Raw genomic sequence first — 20,205 nt, forward strand, 5'->3', positions numbered from 1 at the left:
CTCCTTAAACCTACTGATTCATTCCATTTTATTGTCCAATAGAAAGCTTGCTACTCATGAAAGCATGTAAAAGTTTGATGACATCACTCAATAGAGACAACTGTTCATTTTCAAACATGAAATTGAATCTGTTCAATTGTACTTAAGACTGTGTATTTTAAGCCAAAACATGAAGTTGTTAAAGAATAGGTAAGTGGCATTAAACTTATTAGAAGTTACTCTCCTTCAGGAAATTTTTTTCTTTGTTCAACATGCAAAGTAACATTTTGTGTCAAAAGTATATTTGACAGCCATTGTAAAAAAAGTAAAGGACTTCCCTGGTGGCAGGTAAAGAATCTGCCTGCCAATGCGGGAGATGCAGGTTCAATCCCTGGGTTGTGCAGATCCCCTGGAGAAGGCAATGGCAATGCACCGCGGGTTTCTTGCCTGGGAAATCCCATGGAGCCTGGCAAGCTATAGTCTGAGGGCTTGCAAAAGAGTCAGACACAACTGAGTGACTGAACAACAACAAAAATAAAGACGTTAAAAGCTGGAATAAGATGGTCAATTTACTTTCCTGATTTTATTCTTTCTGCTGTATCTCCTACTACTAACCACTCCCTCTTTCTTGCAAATCCCTCCTTTTGTTTCAAGACATTATTTTTTCTTTTCATTGTCCATCTACCTTTATAGCTGTTTATTTTCCTTTCTCTTTCCTGAGCTCAGCTTCCTCCCTTACCCTTAAAAGCCGTCTCTATCTCACAGCTTTGATTTCATATGTTTGGCTGATGACCTTCAAATATATATATTTAGCACAGTCCTCTCTTCTGAGCTTTCTCATTAATCTATTTGTCCTCTATATATTACCACTTATACATCCCACTGAAACTTAAACTTAACATTTGTGTCTAAAGGTTTACTAGGTGCCTGACACTGTTCAAGCACTTCCACCAAAGAAGCCTTTAATAAATAAATATTGTCATTGCTGTTGTTCAGTTGCTAAGCCATGTCCGACTCTTTGTGATCCCATTAATTTACTCAGTTCCTATAAAACTCGATAAAATAAGCCTGATTATTATTGCTCCCATTTTAGAGATAAGAAAACTGAGGCAGAAATAGCTCATGTAATTTGGCCGAGTCACTCAACTAAAAGGGCTTCTCAGGTGGCACCAGTGGTAAAGAACCCACCTGCCAATGCGGGAGACATAAGAGACACAGGTTCTACCCCTGGGTCAGGAAGATCCCCTGGAAGAGGGCACAGCAACCCATAGCAGTATTCTTGCCTGGAAAATCCCATGGATAGAGGAGCCTGGTTGTCTACAATTCATAGGGTGGCAAAGAGTTGGACATGACTGAAGTGACTTGGCACACACACTCAACTAAAAAGTAGTGGGAAGGAGGTTTGTCCCAGCCTCGCCATGGACCCAGATCTCCCAACCTGAAACCTAGGAAGTATCATCTCCTCACCTCACATCAAAATTGCCACTTGATTCTAGGAATTTTTTACCTCCGCAGTACTTCCCTAATTCATTCTTCCTCTTTAGCTCCAGTGTCTTCACTCGATCTTTCACAGATTCTTTTCTGAAACACCTTATAGCCTTCTCACTTTTCACTGTGTCCCTTCCAGTACATCCGTTGCATTGCCAAAAGTGATGGCTCTAAGACCGGATCTAATAATGTCACTTCCCTGCTTAAAAATATCCAGTGCCAGGGCACTGCCTTCATGAGAAAACCCAAACTCTTTAACATAATGCATAAGGCCAAGAAGCTTCATTGGCTACCACCATTTTATAAATCCTACAATCCAGACATACCTGTTTTCTGCAATTTCCTGAAGGTATAATGCTTGTCCACAAATATGGTCTTTTCAGATCTCTTTTTTTATCTTTAATCCCTCTTCACATCGGAAGAGGTGACACTTTCAGTTATGATTTTATTTGTCTCTGCTGCTTTATTGAGACAGTTCTTGAAAGCCAGGTTCATGACTTCTACGCCTGTACATCCAACCTCTCTTGTGGAACTTGGCACATGGTAGGCAGTGAGCAAAATCAGGATGAATGATAGGATGGACAAACAAGTGAAATACTTTCAGCTTATCTTAAGTGTTTTATCAGACTAACAGGACAACCACTGAACAGAGAATGAAATTGAGTTTGGCATTTGTGATGCAGCTGTAGCCCTTGAAGCGGAGCTTTGATCTTAAACTTCCCGTCTAATGCTAACATTATGATTCCACCCTACTAAAAGTCAATTGGTACCTTTTGCCAGCACCAGTTGCCTTAAAAGCAGGACCACCAAGAAATATAATTCCACAGTGCCGGGACTGGGATCAAATGGCATCAGATAGCAGACAGTCTCTGGCAGTGCTCTGCGCCAATGCCCACATCTATTAGGTTTCTTTGCTAACTAGTCTTATTATCTATTTCATGTCGGGATTTCTTTAGGGTGTGGTAGGATGGGACAGATGGGTTGAAAGTCTCCCTTCAGGCATCATACACACAGGACTGGGCAGATGGGTTCCTTTTGGATAATCAACCTTTAGGCCTGGAACACATGGACAAGCAGAGAGAAAAAGAACATGCCATTGTCTAGTAACAGATGAAAGTGTAGTTGGGAATGGGCAAAACTAAAATAGGATTTGAAATGTGTAAGTCAAAACTGGAAAGTGCCACTGTGTCATTTCTCTTCTAAGGTACAAACTTCCAGGCAGCAAGTTTGAATTACAGTAATAAGTGACTTCAGAGACCTAAAAAAACTTATGAAAAAAGACCTCTCTTAGCAACTGAGGATGTCAACGTAAAATAAGTTTTCCAGTAACGGGAACAAGGCTCAGTTTTATTTAATATTTCAATCAGTTAACTGGATGAGGATACAGAATATTAAACCAATGAGCAAGTGACATCAATCTGGGAGGAAAAGATCAGGAGCCAAAAGAATTTCCCCACTGTGGAAAGATGGATTGAAATAGAGATGAGTAAAAAATATTGCGCTTACGTCTCCTTAAAACCCAGGTGAAAACAAAGCAATGCTTATGCAAGTGTACAACACAGAGATCTGTATTTGAGGCAGCACATGTAAAAACAGTAGGAGTTAGAGGTGACAATGCGGTTGGCATAATGAAGCTGGAAAAAGCTGTGGCTGCTTTAACAGAAGAACCATTCTCCACCAGTGAATGTGATGGAGAGCTTTCAAACCTCACTCCCAAACACTGCCCTCCTCCTCTCACAGCCCTGGGATGCAGCTGACCCACACACAGGACATCAGTGAGCCTTGACTCGGAGTTCAGGCTGGGTTTGACTAAATGGTAGCATGAGCAGGAGACAGGGGAGGACAGAGCGTGAAATCTGGGTATTTATTCCCAGACGTCCTTCTCAGTACCAAGTGTGTCCCAGTCACACACAACTTAACACTGCTGTCTGACAACCAACTCCATGCAGCTTCCTGCATCTCTCATTCAAATAATGAACTCTTTCTTCTAGATTCTTTTCTCACCTAGGCCATTACAAAGTATTGAGCAAAATTCTCTGTGCTATACAGCAGTTTCTTTTAGTTATCTATTTTGTATATAGTAAAGTATATATGTCCATCCTTACACGTGAAATCTTGAAGAAAAAAAAAAGTACAAATGAACTGATTTACAAAACAGGAGTCATGGATATAGAAAATAGACATGGTTACCAAGTGATAAGATGTGGGAATAAATTGGGAGATTGGGACTGATATATACATGCTGCTGCTAAGTCGCTTCAGTCGTGTCCGACTCTGTGCGACCCCATAGTCGGCAGCCCACCAGGCTCCCCCGTCCCTGGGATTCTCCAGGCAAGAACACTGGAGTGGGTTGCCATTTCCTTCTCCAATGCATGAAAGTGAAAACTGAAAGCGAAGTCGCTCAGTCATGTCCGACTCTTCGCAACCCCATGGACTGCAGCCCACCAGGCTCCTCGGTCCATGGGATTTTCCAGGCAAGAGTACTGGTGTGGGGCGCCATTGCCTTCTCCACATTACACTATATATAAAATAGACAACTCACATTTTTAAGTTGGCTATGCACTCCAGTATTCTTGCCTGGAGAATCCATGGGCAGAGGAGCCTGGCAGGCTCCAGTTCATGGGGTCGCAAAGAGTCAGACACGACTGAGTGTCTAACATTTTCACCCCTTCAATGTATCAGACTTGGTTAACTCATCACCCCAGATCCACTTCTCCTGCAACACCCCTCAATTCCCAGGGGGAGGACCCTCATCTCCTAGCCCCACTGCATCTGTGGCCCTTCCATCAGCTTCCTAGGGAGTCATAAAACATAACTAGATGGAAGAGTCAATGGGTTTGTGGGGCAGTGGGAGACAAGTGAGTTGCTTGCCTTCTCCCCAGCTTTCTCTCTTTACTGTCCCAGGCTGAGCACATCAGCTTCGCTCCCAGGTCGGTTCTCTGAAGGATCTGCACTACCACAGCAACTGAAATTCTCTTCTGGGTTGGTTGATCAAGGGCTAACCAACCCATCCTACGAGATCTTCTGGAAGGGTGAGCCACAGGTAAAGTCTCACTCAGAGAACTAAATGGAGAATTGATGTGTTGCCTGGTGGAAGCAAAAAGAGCCCTGCAATGAGCGTGAGGACCCTGGGGTCAGATGACTGCAGATAGCGGTGGACAGGAGTGACCAACAAATGTCACCTCTGTCTGTGTCCAAAGCTGGCTGGGGAGAAATTTTGATAGTAAACTTCCTCCTTGCCTCAGCCTTCTCCAGATCCCCTTAAGCAACCTGCTAGAGACACTATCCTCTCCCAAAGCCTCTCTCTGCTCCCAGTCCTGCTGCCCTTGACTCACCAACTCTCAGCTCCCCACCAGCAATGAGCATGCAGGCCACGCTTAGAACGTTGCTTCTGTCCACAGGGAATTCTAGAGTCCCCATCACATAGAGGCCTCTGAGGGGCGGAAGATCAGTATCCACAAGGACAGTCCTGTCTGCAGAAGGAAAAGAAATTGCTCAGACATGTAACCAAGACAAGAATTGCCTCCTCTCCTCCAGTGACTTATACTGGGTTCTCCAGGCAGCTCGGGAGCTGCTTGCATTGCAGCTTGGGCCAGGTCAGGGGCAGAAAGTGGAAAAACAAAGTGTTTGCAAAGGCTAGACTTTCCTGAAGTGGCAGAGGAAAAGAGAAGAATGAATACATTCTTCCCCTGCTTTGCAAACCAAGGGGCATGGCCAAAGGCATTGCTTATGACCCTAACCCTGCCCCAAGCCTGCTTTAAAGCAAGTGTCCAGATAGGCTCCACACCCTTTGTCCCTGCCCCTCCCGAGGCTCTGGTGTTTGAAAGGTAGACAACCACACTTTACGACCTTGACCTCTAAAGTCAGACTATCTGGCTGTGAATAAGCTGCTACTGACTAGCTGCCTGGACCAACTATTTACTCCTCAGTGCCTCCATTTTCTAATCTATAAAATGAGAATGATAATAAAAATATCTCTTCATTCATAGGATGTTTATTAAGATTAAATGAATCAATAGATATAAAGTGCTGAAGAGGATTAGGAAGACACTCTCAATCCCCCATTCCCACCAAGAAAACCAAGTGCCTGTTACATGCTCAATAAACGCTTAATATATTCATTATTTGTATTGTTTTCAGTAGCTGGATGAACTCACAGAGTTCATGGGGCAACTTGAAACCATTATTATTCATCTCACCTTTCTAAAAGTAGCTTCCATATAACTTCAGGAGAAAAAAAAAACATTGGTTTTTGCTTGAAAGTGACAATAGAATAATGCATGAATAAAAATTCTCTTTTAAAACAATAAATGCTTCATGTGTGCCAAAGTAGTAAGTGTTACTTTCTGAAGTTCAGTAGTAATTCAACCCAAATTGAAGATATCAAATAAGCATTTCTGCTTACATCTTAATACCATAATCACACATGCAAAGATGTTGAAGGAATTTTCTGAAATTTATTTTAATGAGATATAGTTGATTTACAGTCTTGTGTTAGATTCTGGTATACAGCAAAGTAATTCAGTTAGGCATATATATCTGTGACTTTTCATATTCTTTTCCATTATAGGTTATTATAAGACATCGAATGTAGTCCCTTGTATTATACAATAGGGCCTTGTTGTTTATCCACTATATATATACAGCAGTTTGCATCTGCCAGTCCCAAACTCCCAATCTTTCCCTCCCCTGCCTCCTCTCTCCCGTGGTAACTACATGTCTATTCTCTATGGCTATGGGTCTATTTCTGTTTCATATTTAAGGAATTTTTAAACATAAGCTCACATCTGATTCCAGAAAACAATGCAACCTGTTGTTCTTAAGGCCCTGCCCCACAAATTGACTTCTCAGGAGTTGTCTTCTCTCGTCCCTGCCTTCTGTCCGAGGGATAAGACCACCACACCTTCCCATGGCAGACACTGCAGGGTTGTAAACCAACCATTTCCCTTTTATTCCTGGGTTCATAGTTAGTCAACTTTTTCCACCCTCCTCTCCAATTAAATGAAGCCATGTGGCTCAGGGTAGCCAATAAAATGTAGGCAGAGTTGAAGTGTGACATCTCTAGACCTGATCCCTAAATTCTCCTAAATACACCTTTTCCCTCCCCTCGTGTCTCAGTTAAATAGCAGAACGCTGGCTCTCAGGATGTAAGGATGATCCAACAGCATCCTCACCACACACTCATCCATCTGAAGCAACAAAGTTTTAGATCTGCTATTAAGTCTCCGCATTGGATCCACCACTCCTCTATGGAAATCTCTTTCTTTTACTCTCTATTGATACCCTGGACCTTCTTATAACACACAGCATTAAAAAATTTTATGATAATTACACACATGATTATTGCTTATAAGGAAGGAGCTGTCACTGGGCTGATCCTCAATGTAATTATGTCTTTCTCTCCCAACTGTTATTCCTTAGGAGAAGACAACACCCCTTTTAAGAAATCCCTAGTGCCTCTTATGACATCAAAGATAAAGCTGTGCCATAAATGTTGCTCAGATATGCTGAGTTCCCTACACACCTTAAATTTCCAAAGTTTATCAGTGACTGATGTAAAATGAATAATCAGACTAAACAGATGAAAAAAGTATGTATTTCAATTTCACGTCTGCTCCTTTTCACACATTCAAACAAAAGAGTGAAATATCTAGAGAATGTTATAGGTTTCACATACATTTTGTAAGTTCATAACTTTAATGTGACTTCAAAAGCAAGACAGAAATTACTTCAAGCAAACACATTTAAATATAAGACTTCAATACAAATACCCTTTGTCTCTTCCAGTCTGTGGCCCATTCTACCAATGTTTGACTATTGAACCTGATTGTACAAAGTAACTTAACTTCTTCAATAAATGTGTTCTCTCATCCACAAAATACTGACAACACACACACACACACACAAGATGATATTAGGCTTCTTTTGAATATACCTTTCAGTTAAAATGTGACAATTATATGGAATTTAAAATCTTCCCTTTGGTCTTTATCACGTTTCCCCTTAGAAGACATTTTTCCTAATTGTCTTGCCTTCCAAATATACCAATAAATTGCCCACGAAGCACAGTTAGCCTAACTATTATATGCTCTATGACAACACAGACTATACCTGTCATGGTCACACTGAGTTGCTGAGCACATAGAACAATACCCAGACTTTGGTAGGTGCTCAAAAAATAACACCAAAGAGTGCACGCACGCGTGCACACACACACACACACATACACACACACACACACACACGTACATGTAAAATCCAACAGCCATTAGAAGCAAAGAATAAGATGAAGAAGAGTAGAAACATTATTCTTATTTCTTTCAGTGCCAACTGCACTTTGAAATTTCCTGGATCCATCTAGTCACACTTCTTTCTTGCTTCCTTTCCTTCCTCAATATGTGCCACATCTTGCCGGGTGGTGAGAACTCAAAGATGAGTCAGACATGTTTCCCATCATCAGATGAAGACAGATAAATAAACACAAGGCAATATACTTGAAACAACATATTTTTTTATTATATGGAGATTAACCTCATCTTCATTCTCAAAACTTCAAAATGGAAAGTCTATGTGCGTATTACAACAAAATTCTGCAAAGATGAAATAAACCTTTGACTTATAAAGATTTATATCAAGTAATTCTCTTTGCATTACAATAACAGACATGACAGTTGGCATTGAAATTGATGCAGACAAAAAAAAATCATCCTAAAGTAGGCTCCAGAGCAGATCAGGTCCAAAATGACTCTCAGCTATAATGACAGCTTCTAGAGGACCTCTCTCTGCTCCAGGTGTAGACAATTAGGATCAATATGCCACATTGTCTAGAAGTACCATGCTTTCCAGGAAATTACTCAAGATGTTTCAGAGAAAACATTCAGAAGCAGTTATGCATACAATGCACTTAGAAACATGAATGATGGATTATCTCTAATGTAACTGTGGCCCAATGCTTTTCACCTTGGCTTGACTTGGCCAGTGCTCCTGCATCCTGCTCTGTCAGTGACCAATCTATCCTACTTAAGAGAATGAGCACTGGCATATGGAGGGAACCATCTGGAATTTCTGTTGCTCGATGGGAGGCTGATGGGGGAACAGATCTGGAAAGAGACTCCAAAAAGAATTAATGAGTACCAGATGTAATTAAAGACTGCTTTGCCCCCAAAGGAGCTCAGGACCAGCCATGGGGTAGTGCCTTTTGGTTCCGAATTACACCCTCTTTCCACTCGTTCATCCATCAAACACTAACCATCCCGCCATCTTTATTCTAGTATTTTTTCCCCAAGCAGTGCTTGGGGTTTTTCACCCCTAAAAGCATTGTATTTTGACAACAAGAAGGATAAACCTTTATAAATAATATCTTGAAAATTAGAACTAAGAAAGAATTACCCAACTTTCCCCATATATCAAAGGCAAGGCAACTACAAAAAAAAAAAGAAGCATTCATCTTCTGTAAATGCATAGCTACCCTTAAGACCAGAAAGCTTCAGCCAAATCAAAAGACAGATATCTCTAATGGCAAGTGAAGTCTTCTTTTGTATCAGAAATGACCTGACTACCATAGCATTGCATATAATTTCAACTCTAGATTTAAACTCAATTTTTCCCCCAGCAAAGTCAGAAAATCAAGGTCACTATTGGGTAGCATTTCAAGGGTCTGACATTCATCTAAATCCTGTAGAAAAAGACCAAGGGCAAAGGACACAGATCCTGAGAATAAAACGGGGCACAACTGGGGGCAGGCAGACCCACTGCTTGTGTGGGATTCATTGTATCAGGTCCATAACTTGGGTGGTGAAGACAGTTTCCATTACAAACCTGCTGTTGGCAGGAACACAGCCTACACCAACTTTGGACATGGCTCTGACATCAAGGGGAAAGTCATGGCACACAAGGGCAGAGTAGAACATACAAGGCTGTTTGCAGGCTTGCTATTTTCCTGCACCTTCCATAATTAACAAGCTTATTTCTATATTCAGTCTTAGCTCCAATACTTTCTCATAAATATGTGAACCAATGGAAAAATAAGTTTCAATACCATTTCAATCACTATTAAATGACCCAATCTTCCGTTTTGAAAAAGAAAAGAATGTTTCTGTCTCTAAAGTAACTATTTTAGATACTTAGATATACATATGTACACAATGATTGGTGATGTTTTATCTCCTTTATATTTGGTTAGCTTTTGGTGAATCTCACGATTTACCCAAATATCCTCTCACAATTAATGAAAACATCCAAGAAAAGTTTGTTTATGATGGAATGGAAATTGTTACACATAAGTAAGTCATAGGAATGAAAGGTTAACATTAATGAAAATTAATGTCAAATAGACTTTATTAACGTCAAATAGAAAATTAATGTCAAATAATTTACAGAGATGCTGATATTTATTTATCAAGAATTCATGCTCTTGTAGAAAAAGCAGAACAAAGAAGTGCTAGAAGATAAGGATGCAGTTTTTCTATAACTATATTCTTTGCAAAGAGCTGCTAACTTTATAGCTTGACTTTTTCTTCAAATCCACACAGGTGGTTTCTTTATTCTGCTCTATCATTTTTTTTCAAACTGATCTTAAAAATAGGCAGTTTTCAAAGCACCCCGAGGCACATGATTCAAGACTGAAAGCCAGCTTCCTTACACCTGAAGAAGAGCCATCTGCCTGTCTGGTGTGTGTGTGTGGAATGGGGCGGGGAGCGGGGGCGGTGGGAGGCTGCTCATCTCATTCTCACCTCATGGGAAGAGTCCAATTTCAACTTTGGACGATAAATTCCCATCCCACTCCCTACATACACCATCTCAGTGTCTTTCTCCATCACAGACAGACGTGCATAATTCCCACAGTAGAATCAACATTTTAAATTATGATATTTTAATTGATCAATAAAATGTTTAACATACAGTGTTTATCTCTTCCTCTAGTCTATACCATCTGTTCTTCAAAAATAGTTTAAATCTATTTAATAGGAAGGTCTTTAAGTAAAATTACCAACTGTATCAGATCAGTCCTCTAAAGCCCGAATTCTGAAAGGGAAATACCAGAAGGTGCTGCTGTTTTTATAGAAATAGAAAAGACTCTGTGCCTTTTCTCATTCCAGGCTTTCTTTGTTTTGTTATGTTTTGTTTTAATCTTGAGATGCTGTTATGCCTCCATTCTCTCCATTAGGCTTCAAAGAATTCAGAGCAGCCAACTTGGTATTGCCTTTTTAAAAGACAACTTAATATTTTAAAAAATGGATGTATAATTGACATTCAAAAGCTGTATATATTTCATGTATAAAACTTAGTGAGTTTAGAGATGCACATGTATTCATGTCCCTGGAGAAGGAAATGAAAACCCAATCCAGTATTGTTGCCTGGAGAATCCCATGGATGGAGAAGCCTGGCCCACTACAGTTCATGGAGTCACAAAGAGTTGGACATTAGTCATGCTTAGTCAGCTACTGAGCATGCACTTATGCGTATACCCATGTAACATCACTACAATCTAGGCCATAAACCTAACCATTCTCTCCAAAAGTTTAACTAATTAATTAGGCCTTTTAATTAATTCTTAGTTTGAAATAAGAACACAAGATCTCCTCTCAGCAAATTTTAAGTATAGAACATAGTACCGCTTACTATAGGCATTTTGTCGTACAGCAGTTCTCTAGGATTTATTCATCGTGCATAACTGTACCTTGTACCCTTTGACGAGTATCTGTTCATTTTCCCATCTTTCTTGTCCATCCACCACTAAATTAAAAGATGGGCAAAGGAACTGAGTAGACATTTCACCCAAAGAAAAAAGACAATAGATATATGAAAATACACAGGGCTTTCCTGGTGGCTCAGTCATAAAGAATCTGCCTTCTAATGCAAGAGACACGGGTTCTATCCCTGGTCCAGGAAAATCCCACATGACACAAAGCAACCAAGCCCGTGCAGCACAGCTACTGAGCCTGTGCTCTAGAGCCCAGGAGCTGCACCTACTGAGCCCAGGCACCACTACTGAAGCCCGCATGCCCTAGAGTCCGTGCTCCACGAGAGAAGCTACCACGATGAGACGCTCGTGCACCACAGCTAGAGAAAAGCCCAGCAACAAAGACCCAGCATAGCCAACACTAAATAAACTGTTTAAATTATAAATTTACATTATAAATAAAAAGAAAATGTGCTCAACATCACTGATCATTAGGGAAATGTAAATCAGAACTACAAGATATTACCTCACAATGCTTAGCATGGCTTTTAACAAGAAAAAAAAAAGATAAAAAACTGTTGGTAAGAAATTAGAGAAGGAAATGGCAACCCACTCCAGTATTCTTGCCTGGAGAATCCCATGGACAGAGGAGCCTGGCGGGCTATAGTCCATAGGGGTCGCAAGAGTCAGACACAACTTAGCAACTAAATCACCACCACCAAGAAATTGGAGAAGAGGGGACTCTAGTACACACTCGGTGGGAATGTAAATTCGTATAGCCACTACGGAAAACAGTATGGCGGTTCCTCAAAACTTAAAACTAGACCCACCACATAATCCAACAATCTCACTTCTGGGTATTTATCCAAAAAAATGAAAACAGGATCTCAGGGATATCTGCATGCCCATGGTCACTGGTGTTACTATTTGAAACAAGGGGTCCAGGGGGTTCTGATAGCTCAGAGGACTCAAGACTCAAAAAGACAAGCAAACGAGACAACAACAGCAAAAACCTAGACCTTGCAATCCCCAGAAGACCTAAAAGTGAAGAGTTTTTGATAAATGTGAGGTCAGGTATTAAACTAGAGTTTGGCTTTATACACATAACTCTATTGACCTCAATATATCATTAATGAATCTGTATTAACCTGAAGTTTTGTGATTAAATTCCTCTCCAACTCTTGTAGTGAATGATGCATTCATATGTGAAGAGGCATAAACTTGTAAATCTCAGGTAACTCAATTATTCAGTTTTTATTAATATATGCAGCAGTTAGTGTTAAAGCCAAATGAGGCACCAAATTTATTTTCCTATGTGAGCTTTGGTTTTGATTTGTTTCCCTAAGAAAAATAATGAAACCAACTTATAGTAATTAAATATGTTTTAATAATTTAATCCTGAAGAAAAAAAAAAAAAAACATGACAATCTATGAAATAAGTGATTCACTCCTGAATGAGGCTGTTTAGGCATGTGGCAAACATTATATTCAATGAATTTATTTCCCCCATGAGCAAATAAATTCTCTCTTTTCGTCTCTGCTTTACACTAGAAAGAGCAATGCATCCAGAAAACTATGAGATTCTTTATTTTTCTTTAATATTATTGATTATTTTTTCTCAAGCTTTCAATTATTTCTTCTAACTGACAGGGGGAGGGGAACTCTCCAAAACATCACTAAATTCCTTAAAAATAAAATGCTTATACTCTATTTGTTTTTAAAACCATATGTATTATTTAATAAATACGTAACTGATGCTTAAAAGAAAACTTAGAATATAGTACTTGACTAATAAATATTAAGTAAACAATCTCTATTCTACATTTTAATGTGTTGTAACTGGAGGGGCGGTGGTGAGGAAGATACCCCTTGTCCAAAGTAAGGAGCAGAGGCTGCACTTTGCTGGAGCAGCTGTGAAGAGATACCCCATGTCCAAGGTAAGAGAAACCCAAGTAAGATGGTGGGTGTTGCGAGAGGGCATCAGAGGGCAGACACACTGAAACCATAATCACAAAAAAACTAGTCAATCTAATCACACAGACCACAGCCTTGTCTAACTCAATGAAACTAAGCCATGCCATGTGGGGCCACCCAAGATGGGCGGGTCATGGTGGAAAGGTCTGACAGAATGTGGTCCACTGGAGAAGGGAATGGCAAACCACTTCAGTATTCTTGCCTTGAGAACCCCATGAACTAGTCCATTCTAAAGGAGATCAGTCCTGGGTGTTCTTTGGAAGGAATGATGCTAAAGCTGAAACTCCAGTACTTTGGCCACCTCATGCAAAGAGTTGACTCACTGGAAAAGACTCTGATGCTGGGAGGGATTGGGGGCAGGAGGAGAAGGGGACGACAGAGGATGAGATGGCTGGATGGCATCACCGACTCGATGGACGTGAGTTTGAGTGAATTCTGGGAGTTGGTGATGGACAGGGAGGCCTGGCGTGCTGCGATTCATGGGGTCTCAAAAAGTCGGACACGACTGAGCAACTGAACTGAACTGAACCGAATTTATAACTTCTGAGCAAACTAGTCTGTATTTTCATTCCTAAATTCAGTGTTTATATTGTTGTTGTTGTTCAGTTGCTAAGTCATGTCCAACTCTTTGCAACCCTATGCACTGTAGCACATCAGGCTTCCCTGTCCTTCATTATCTCCCAGAGTCTTCTCAAACTCATGTCCACTGAATTGATGATGCCATCCAACCATCTCATCCTCTGTCGCCCCCTTCTCTTCCTGCCCCCAGTCTTTCCCAGGATCAGGGTCTTTTCCAATGAATCAGCTCTTTGCATCAGGTGGCCAAAGTACTGGAGCTTCAGTTTCAGCATCAGTCTTTCCAACAAATATTCAGGGTTGATTTCCTTTAGGATTGACTGGTTTGATCTCTTGCAGTCTAAGGGATTCTCAAAAATCTTCTCCAGCACCACAGTTCAAAAGCATCAGTTCTTCTGCACTCAACCTTCTTTAGAGGTGTTCATTGTTCTCAACATTTCCGTATTTTCCATTGTAATATATTTTAAAAATTCCCAAAGCCTTTAAGAATTTCTTGGTAAATTCCAATAAATTATATCTATTTAATGCTTTGTGCTTCCAAAATAAGTCCCAATAAAGCCTCAATAAAGAACTAATGTAAGACAAGAACACTGTCTAATCCATCTATTACTATTAGTCCAAGAAGCTAACAGGTACAATGTAATGGTCACCTAATTAGAATTCAGAGACCTGAATTTGAATCTCAAATAAGCCATTCCTCAGGAAAATTGCTTAGATTTTGCTGATTTTCTGTTCCCCACATGCAAAATAAGAGAAATAGTACTTCATGGAGGCAACAGTAAGCGTTAGGTGGAATACTATCTAATTAGGTGGAATACCGTAAGAGTATTACTGTGCCTACACTTACCAGGCATGAAAGGTTTAGCTATCATTTGTTTTTTTTACAACTGATATATATTTTTGAGTGCTCTATGCCTGTCACTTCATTATTTGGTCAGCCAAAGAGACAAAGGCCTTGATCTCATGCAACTTAAGTTTTTGTGGAGGAAATGGACATCTAAACATAATCACACAAATAACTACATAGGCACAAAATAGTGCTAAGTGCTAACAAAGAAAATTGCAAAATATCATGGGGATAGAGTGCTCTCGACAGAGAAAGTAATACCTATGAAAAGTATGAAGTGAGGGAAAGCTCCATACATTCAAAAGACTGAAAATCAGTGAGTGTGCCCGAGTGATTTCAAGGGTAGGTGGGCTATGGACTCCACTTTGGAAATCAACTAGCCCAGAGAAATTTGCCTATTTGTAAAATAAGGTATGAATAATTTTTATATAATATTGCTTGTAAAAATTGGTGGGAAAAACTTGAGTTCATCAGTAACACAGTAGTTCAATAAATCATGTTACATTTCTTCTCTGGAATAGTATGTAGTCATTTAAAAGGATGAAGTAGATTTTTTTTTTTACAGACATGTTATCTCCAAGGTATTACTAATTTTTTAAAGTCCATATGAATACTTAAGACATGTTTTCATGCTAATTGGCTCAAAATGGCAATCATTAGTATTTTATAACCATCTCAGTTGATCTCATGCATGCTAAAGGTTAAGAACCTCTGTCTCAATCTTGGTTTCCTTGTGCATAGAATGTGAAGTTCCAGTGAGATAAAATAATATTAACACAATAACTGGCTAACTGGCACATAAAAATACTGAACTCATTTTATTATCTTATTATACAAATGAGGCTATTTTTACCAGTAGCACTACTATTAACACAATATTGTAATTACTGTTACTATTACCAAATGAAGGATCTAAATATCTTTGATGTGTTACATGTTTCTATCCCCATATATTTACATAATGTATTCCTTTAGGGGCTCAAAAAATTAAATTTGAATATCTCTCCTATTTCCTGCATTATTTTTGCTGATGATATTTTATGACCTTCTGGTTTTAACCCAGCATCTCTGATTACTATTATTCAAGTAATCTGGGACTTAGTAAAGGTAGGGCCAGCACTTGGCACTGAGGTGCTGAGATGGTTCTTATTATGTCGTGTGATTTGGGTTTGCCTGTGATGGGCTATGGTGGAATTAGGATGGGAAAAGAAGAGAAAGTGAAATAGGAGAATTTCTAAAAACTGGCACTAAAGTTGTCCTCTCTGAATGTGGCTAATTCTCCAGGACAAAATACTGGGGTGGGTAGCCTTTCCCTTCTCCAGGGGATCTTCCCAACCCAGGGATCAAACCCAGGTCTTCCACATTGCAGGCAGATTCTTTACCAGTTGAACCACCAGGGAAGTCCAGGAATGCTGGAGTGGGTAGCCCATCCCTTCTCCAGCAGCTCTTCCTAACTCAGGAATTGAACTGGGGTCCCCTGCATTGGGATTCTTTACCAACTGAGTTATCAGGGAAGCCCTGAGGTAAGCATGGTATGGCAAAACTCTATCAATAAAATCCTCTCTTTTCTGAGTGCCGACCAGTCTGTCTCTCTTTTCTTTGTTACCTGGAAAACCTTGGCATGAAACTACATGCCTCTTTGGTCCTAGTTCTCCTTTGGTCCCTCGTTCCCTTGGGGAAAAAAGTCCACATTTCTCACACAGCTTTAGAGAAGAGACTCATAACCATACTTAATGTATAAAAGCTGTGATTTCCATGCAAACTGCTGCTTTCCCAGAAAAATGGAAAAGCCCTCGTTAACAGTTTAAAACCCTTTAACTGTTTCCTTCCCTTTCTACTTGAACTGCAGGGCCAGCTTGCTCTGCCGAAAGCCTCCTCTGAAGTGGCACTTCCAGATGAATGAGATAATTTAAGATGTGTGGGAAGCCTTTTTAATTCATTCAGACTCGTAAGATATCATTAAATACACACCAAGTATTACTACATACACCAGGATACAGAAAGACACTGGCTCTACTCCTACTCCTCTTTCCCCAGTTACAATGATTTCCTCACCAGCATTATGATAAAGGCCTACACTAATTGCCAAATGGCAAAACTTGGGCCCCTTTGCTGTAGCCAATGTCACAGCTATAAGCAAGTGTTGACATTTTCTTATATACCCTCTTCCTTTTACAGTTTCACCAAAAAAAGAAAGGAAACAAAACCAGGTGCATTCACACTATGCAAATGAGAAAAGGTAACCTCTGAAATGATTTCCCAGCAAACAGAAGATGCTCAAGCTGCTCCCTAGCTGACACCACAGGAGGTGTGTCAACCGCCTAGATGCTAAGCCGCGGGAGGCCTGTGGGCTGGGGAGACAGTAAACCCCCAGAGAGCTCTGAGCTCCAGCTCGGCAAGCCACACCGGGCCCAGCAGGTCCTCAGGTGCTGATCCACGGGAGGCCCATCAGCAGCTCAGGTGGAAGGTGCGAGGAGGAGGCAAGCTGTGCAGAGGAGGAGCTTGAATGAAGGCCACCGGCTCCCCAGGGGAGAAGAGAAATGAGAGCACCCACTGGGAACACAAGAGTTCAGAGAACTCCATTAGCACAAGGAATGAGCCCGTGCTCTCCTGCACAGAGAATCTTCTTAGCTGTGGGAAGCAGGACTCACAGAGAGTAAGCTTCCAGCCCAAGGAACCTGAATAAATCCTGGCGCTGAAAGAGTCCCAGGCTGGGTACGGCGGCAGACCACCAGGGCTCCCAGACAAGGTCCACACCCACCGTCCAGTCAGTTGCTAAAGTTCTTGGCACCACCCTCCATTCCCCGTCATGTGCCCAGATTCTCAGACTGACATGACAGCTCTCCCTTCAGCTTCAAACCCCCTAGAAACTTCAGCAGAAACCGACTAGGCAGTACCTGCATCTCACTTCCTGTCATTCACTCTAGTGTTTATGGAGCATCGGCTCCACGCCATATCACGTGCTTCTCATCAGTACAAGTTGAGTAAGATATGGCTTCTGTCATCAAGGGAACATAAACATAAATAGTAAATCATCGAAGAAGGGTATATGATGAAAATAGGCCCAAGGTGTTGCAGGAGCACAGACGAAAGAGAATTACATCAAATGGGACTCAGGGACACTTTCTGGACATGGTAACACTCCGTGGAGTGTTCAAAGACAGAAAGGAACAATCGGTAGAGTCTTAGGGTGGGAAAGAGGGTGAGGAGGAGAAGTGGGATGGAGAGGTGGGGAAGTTCCAGGCAGCGAGAACAGGAAGTATAAATGAGCTAAGGGGAGAAAGAGCTGACTTCATCCAAGAACAGGAAGTAGATGCATATGATTGGGTGGCAGGACACACTGGGAGCAAGCAGGCAAGGAGGCCAAATCATAAAGGACCCTGTGATCCAAACTAACGACATGGAGATTTAATGTGAAGGCTTTGGGGAGCCCCTGGAATAATCTATACCTATGGCCAGGCCTTCAGAAAACTGAAAACTGTTGCTTTCGACGACTCGGTTTTTCAGTTTTTCATAAAGGCTAACCTACTTTCAAAATCAAATGGGTTCTGAAGTCAAAATTCTAATTTAATGTTTTGTCACTTAATTTCTAAAACATATAAAACAATATACTTATAGAGGGACAGTGACGTGTTCCATACACAGCACAGTACAAATAATGAGGACTCTTAGTATAGTCAGTAAACAATATGGTATTAAAATTCAAATAAATGCCAAGTAGTCCTTCTTTATATGAGCAAATTTTTAATTATGTATTCTCAATAATATTTATTTACTTATCAATTTATTGATTAATTATGTACAGGTAAAACTAATGTTTCCTATGCTTTTGCCTTTTCATGGGGTTCTCAAGGCAAGAATATTGAAGTGGTTTGCCATTCCCTTCTCCAGTGGACCACGTTTTGTCAGAACTCTCCACTATGACCCGTCTGTCTTGGGTGGCTCTACACAGCATGGCTCATAGTTTCATTGAGTTAGACAAGGCTGTGGTCCATGTGATCAGTTTGGTTAGTTTTCTGTGCGTGTAGTTTTCATTCTGTCTGCCCTCTGATGGAGAAGGATAAGAGGCTTATGGAAGCTTCCCGATGGGAGAGACTGACTGAGGCGGAAACTGAAACCCAGTTCTGATTGGCGGGGCCATGCTCTGTAAATCTTTAACCCAATTTTCTGTTGATGGGCTGGGCTGTGTTCCCTCCCTGTTGTTTGACCTGAGGCCAAACTGTGGTGGAGGTAATGAAGATAATGGCGACCTCCTTCAAAAGGTTTCTTGCACACACTGCCACACTCAGTGCCCCCTGACTCTGGTGCAAGCCACTGCCGACCCACACCTCTGCCAGATTTTGTATGTTAGTATTTTTTCCCACAGGAAACTGCTTTTCACATGGGCTTCCATCTTGAAAGGGGTGAGGAATTGTGGATGAAACATGCTTGAAAAGGACAAGGCTGGCATTGGTCATCTCCAGATTGTTGGCAGCCATGCATAAGAGAAGAGGAACTAAAGAGCCTCTTGATGAAAGTGAAAGAGGAGAGTGAAAAAGTTGACTTTAGAACTCAACATTCAGAAAACTAAGATCACGGCATCCGGTCCCATCACTTCACGGCAAATAGATGGGGAAACAATGAAAACAGTAAAGACTTTATTTTGGGGAGCTCCAAAATCACTGCAGATGGTGACTGCAGCCATGAAATTAAGACACTTGTTCCTTGGAAGAAAAGCTATGACTAACCTAGACAGCATATTAAAAAGTGCAAACATTACTTGGCCAACAAAGGTCCATCTAGTCAATGCTATGGTTTTTTCAGTAGTCATGTATAGATGTAAGAATTGGACTGTAAAGAAAGCTGAGCACCAAAGAATTGATGCTTTTGAACTGTGGTGTTGGAGAAGACTCTTGAGAGTCCCTTGGACTGAAAGGAGATCCAACCAGTCCATCCTAAAGGAAATCAGTCCTGAATATGCTGAATATGCTGAAGCTGAAACTCCAATACTTTGTCCACCTGATGCAAAGAATTGACTCTTTGGAAAAGACCCTGATGCTGGGAAAGATTGAAGGCAGGAGGAGAAGGGGATGACAGAGGATGAGATGGTTGGATGGTATCACCGACTCAATGGGCATGAGTTTGAGCAAGCGCTGGGATTGGTGATGGACAGGGAAACCTGGCATGCTGCAGCCCATGGGGTCGCAAAGAGTCGGACATGACTGAGCAACTGAACTGAACTGAATACTAGTAATAAATATTATCTACATAATAACACATACACAAAAAAACTTTCAAAGGATAGGATAAAAAATAGAATAAATGTTCTCATATGTTCTATGTGCTCTTTGATGGATACCTTTCATATCCCATTCAGAAGCCACGGCATCAGGCAGCTAACAAATACCTAGACCGACCTCCCAGAAACCCCCATGTGCATGCATGTAGATACATGTCAGTGCTATTCATTAAAGCAAACCAACTAAATGAAGAAAAAGACAAGAAGAAAATCAAGGATGGTGATTTATAGCACAATCAAGCCTAAGTAATTTCTGTGTAGCTGATAAAAGATTAAGGCAACAGATCATGACTTAATGATAGCAACTGACACCCTTCCCTCTGCAACTCGTGGTTATTATGAGCATTAAGGATAACACAAATGATGAAGCCAGTGCTTGGT

General features: G+C 40.8%; 1 protein-coding gene across 1 annotated transcript in view; it reads right to left on the bottom strand.

The window, feature by feature from the left end:
• Positions 1–20,205, bottom strand: part of PKHD1 (PKHD1, fibrocystin/polyductin) — a 443,492-nt gene that overhangs the window by 157,551 nt on the left and 265,736 nt on the right. Inside the window, 1 exon segment of the mRNA XM_027525460.1 lies at positions 4,803–4,940. Within this exon segment, the coding sequence (XP_027381261.1) occupies positions 4,803–4,940 (138 nt within the window).

Source organism: Bos indicus x Bos taurus, chromosome 23, assembly GCF_003369695.1.
Source record: "Bos indicus x Bos taurus breed Angus x Brahman F1 hybrid chromosome 23, Bos_hybrid_MaternalHap_v2.0, whole genome shotgun sequence".
In the NCBI taxonomy this organism is placed as follows: Eukaryota; Metazoa; Chordata; class Mammalia; order Artiodactyla; family Bovidae; genus Bos; species Bos indicus x Bos taurus.